Below are 354 nucleotides of genomic sequence, written 5' to 3'. Positions count from 1 at the left end.
ACTGGCAGATACCAATTCACTCTTTTCTAGAAGATGAAACACTTCCTACGGGATATTTGGAGGCCAGAAAAGTCGCAATGAAAGCAACTAACTACCAACTCCGAGATGGGATTCTGTACAAAAAAACCTTTTTAGGGCCATTGTTACGATGCTTATCAAGAAGTGAAGGCTACGAAATATTGAAAGATATACACTATGGGGATGCAGCAAATCATGCAGCAAGAAGATCACTAGCATTAAAAGCCAAAGCACAAGGATACTACTGGCCGACAATGAATGCCGATGCTGCGGACATGTCAAAAAGATGCGAAGAATGTCAGAGATGGACTCGCAAGATCAGAGCACCAACGACAG

The 354-nt window shown here is 42.7% G+C and overlaps 1 protein-coding gene across 1 annotated transcript in view; it reads left to right on the top strand.

The window, feature by feature from the left end:
- The window catches only part of LOC113341271, a gene marked incomplete at its 3' end in the record, with an annotated part of 905 nt that extends 590 nt beyond the window's left edge, over window positions 1-315 (top strand). Inside the window, exon 2 of the mRNA XM_026586210.1 lies at window positions 9-315. Within this exon, the coding sequence (XP_026441995.1) occupies window positions 9-315 (307 nt within the window). The remainder of the gene's footprint in view (window positions 1-8) is intronic.
- Window positions 316-354: the final 39 nt, after the last annotated feature.

The sequence above is a fragment of the Papaver somniferum genome, unplaced genomic scaffold (assembly GCF_003573695.1).
Source record: "Papaver somniferum cultivar HN1 unplaced genomic scaffold, ASM357369v1 unplaced-scaffold_28272, whole genome shotgun sequence".
NCBI lineage: Eukaryota > Viridiplantae > Streptophyta > Magnoliopsida > Ranunculales > Papaveraceae > Papaver > Papaver somniferum.
The sequence above is the reverse complement of the archived record's forward strand: the minus strand, read 5'-3'. Positions and strand labels throughout refer to the sequence as shown.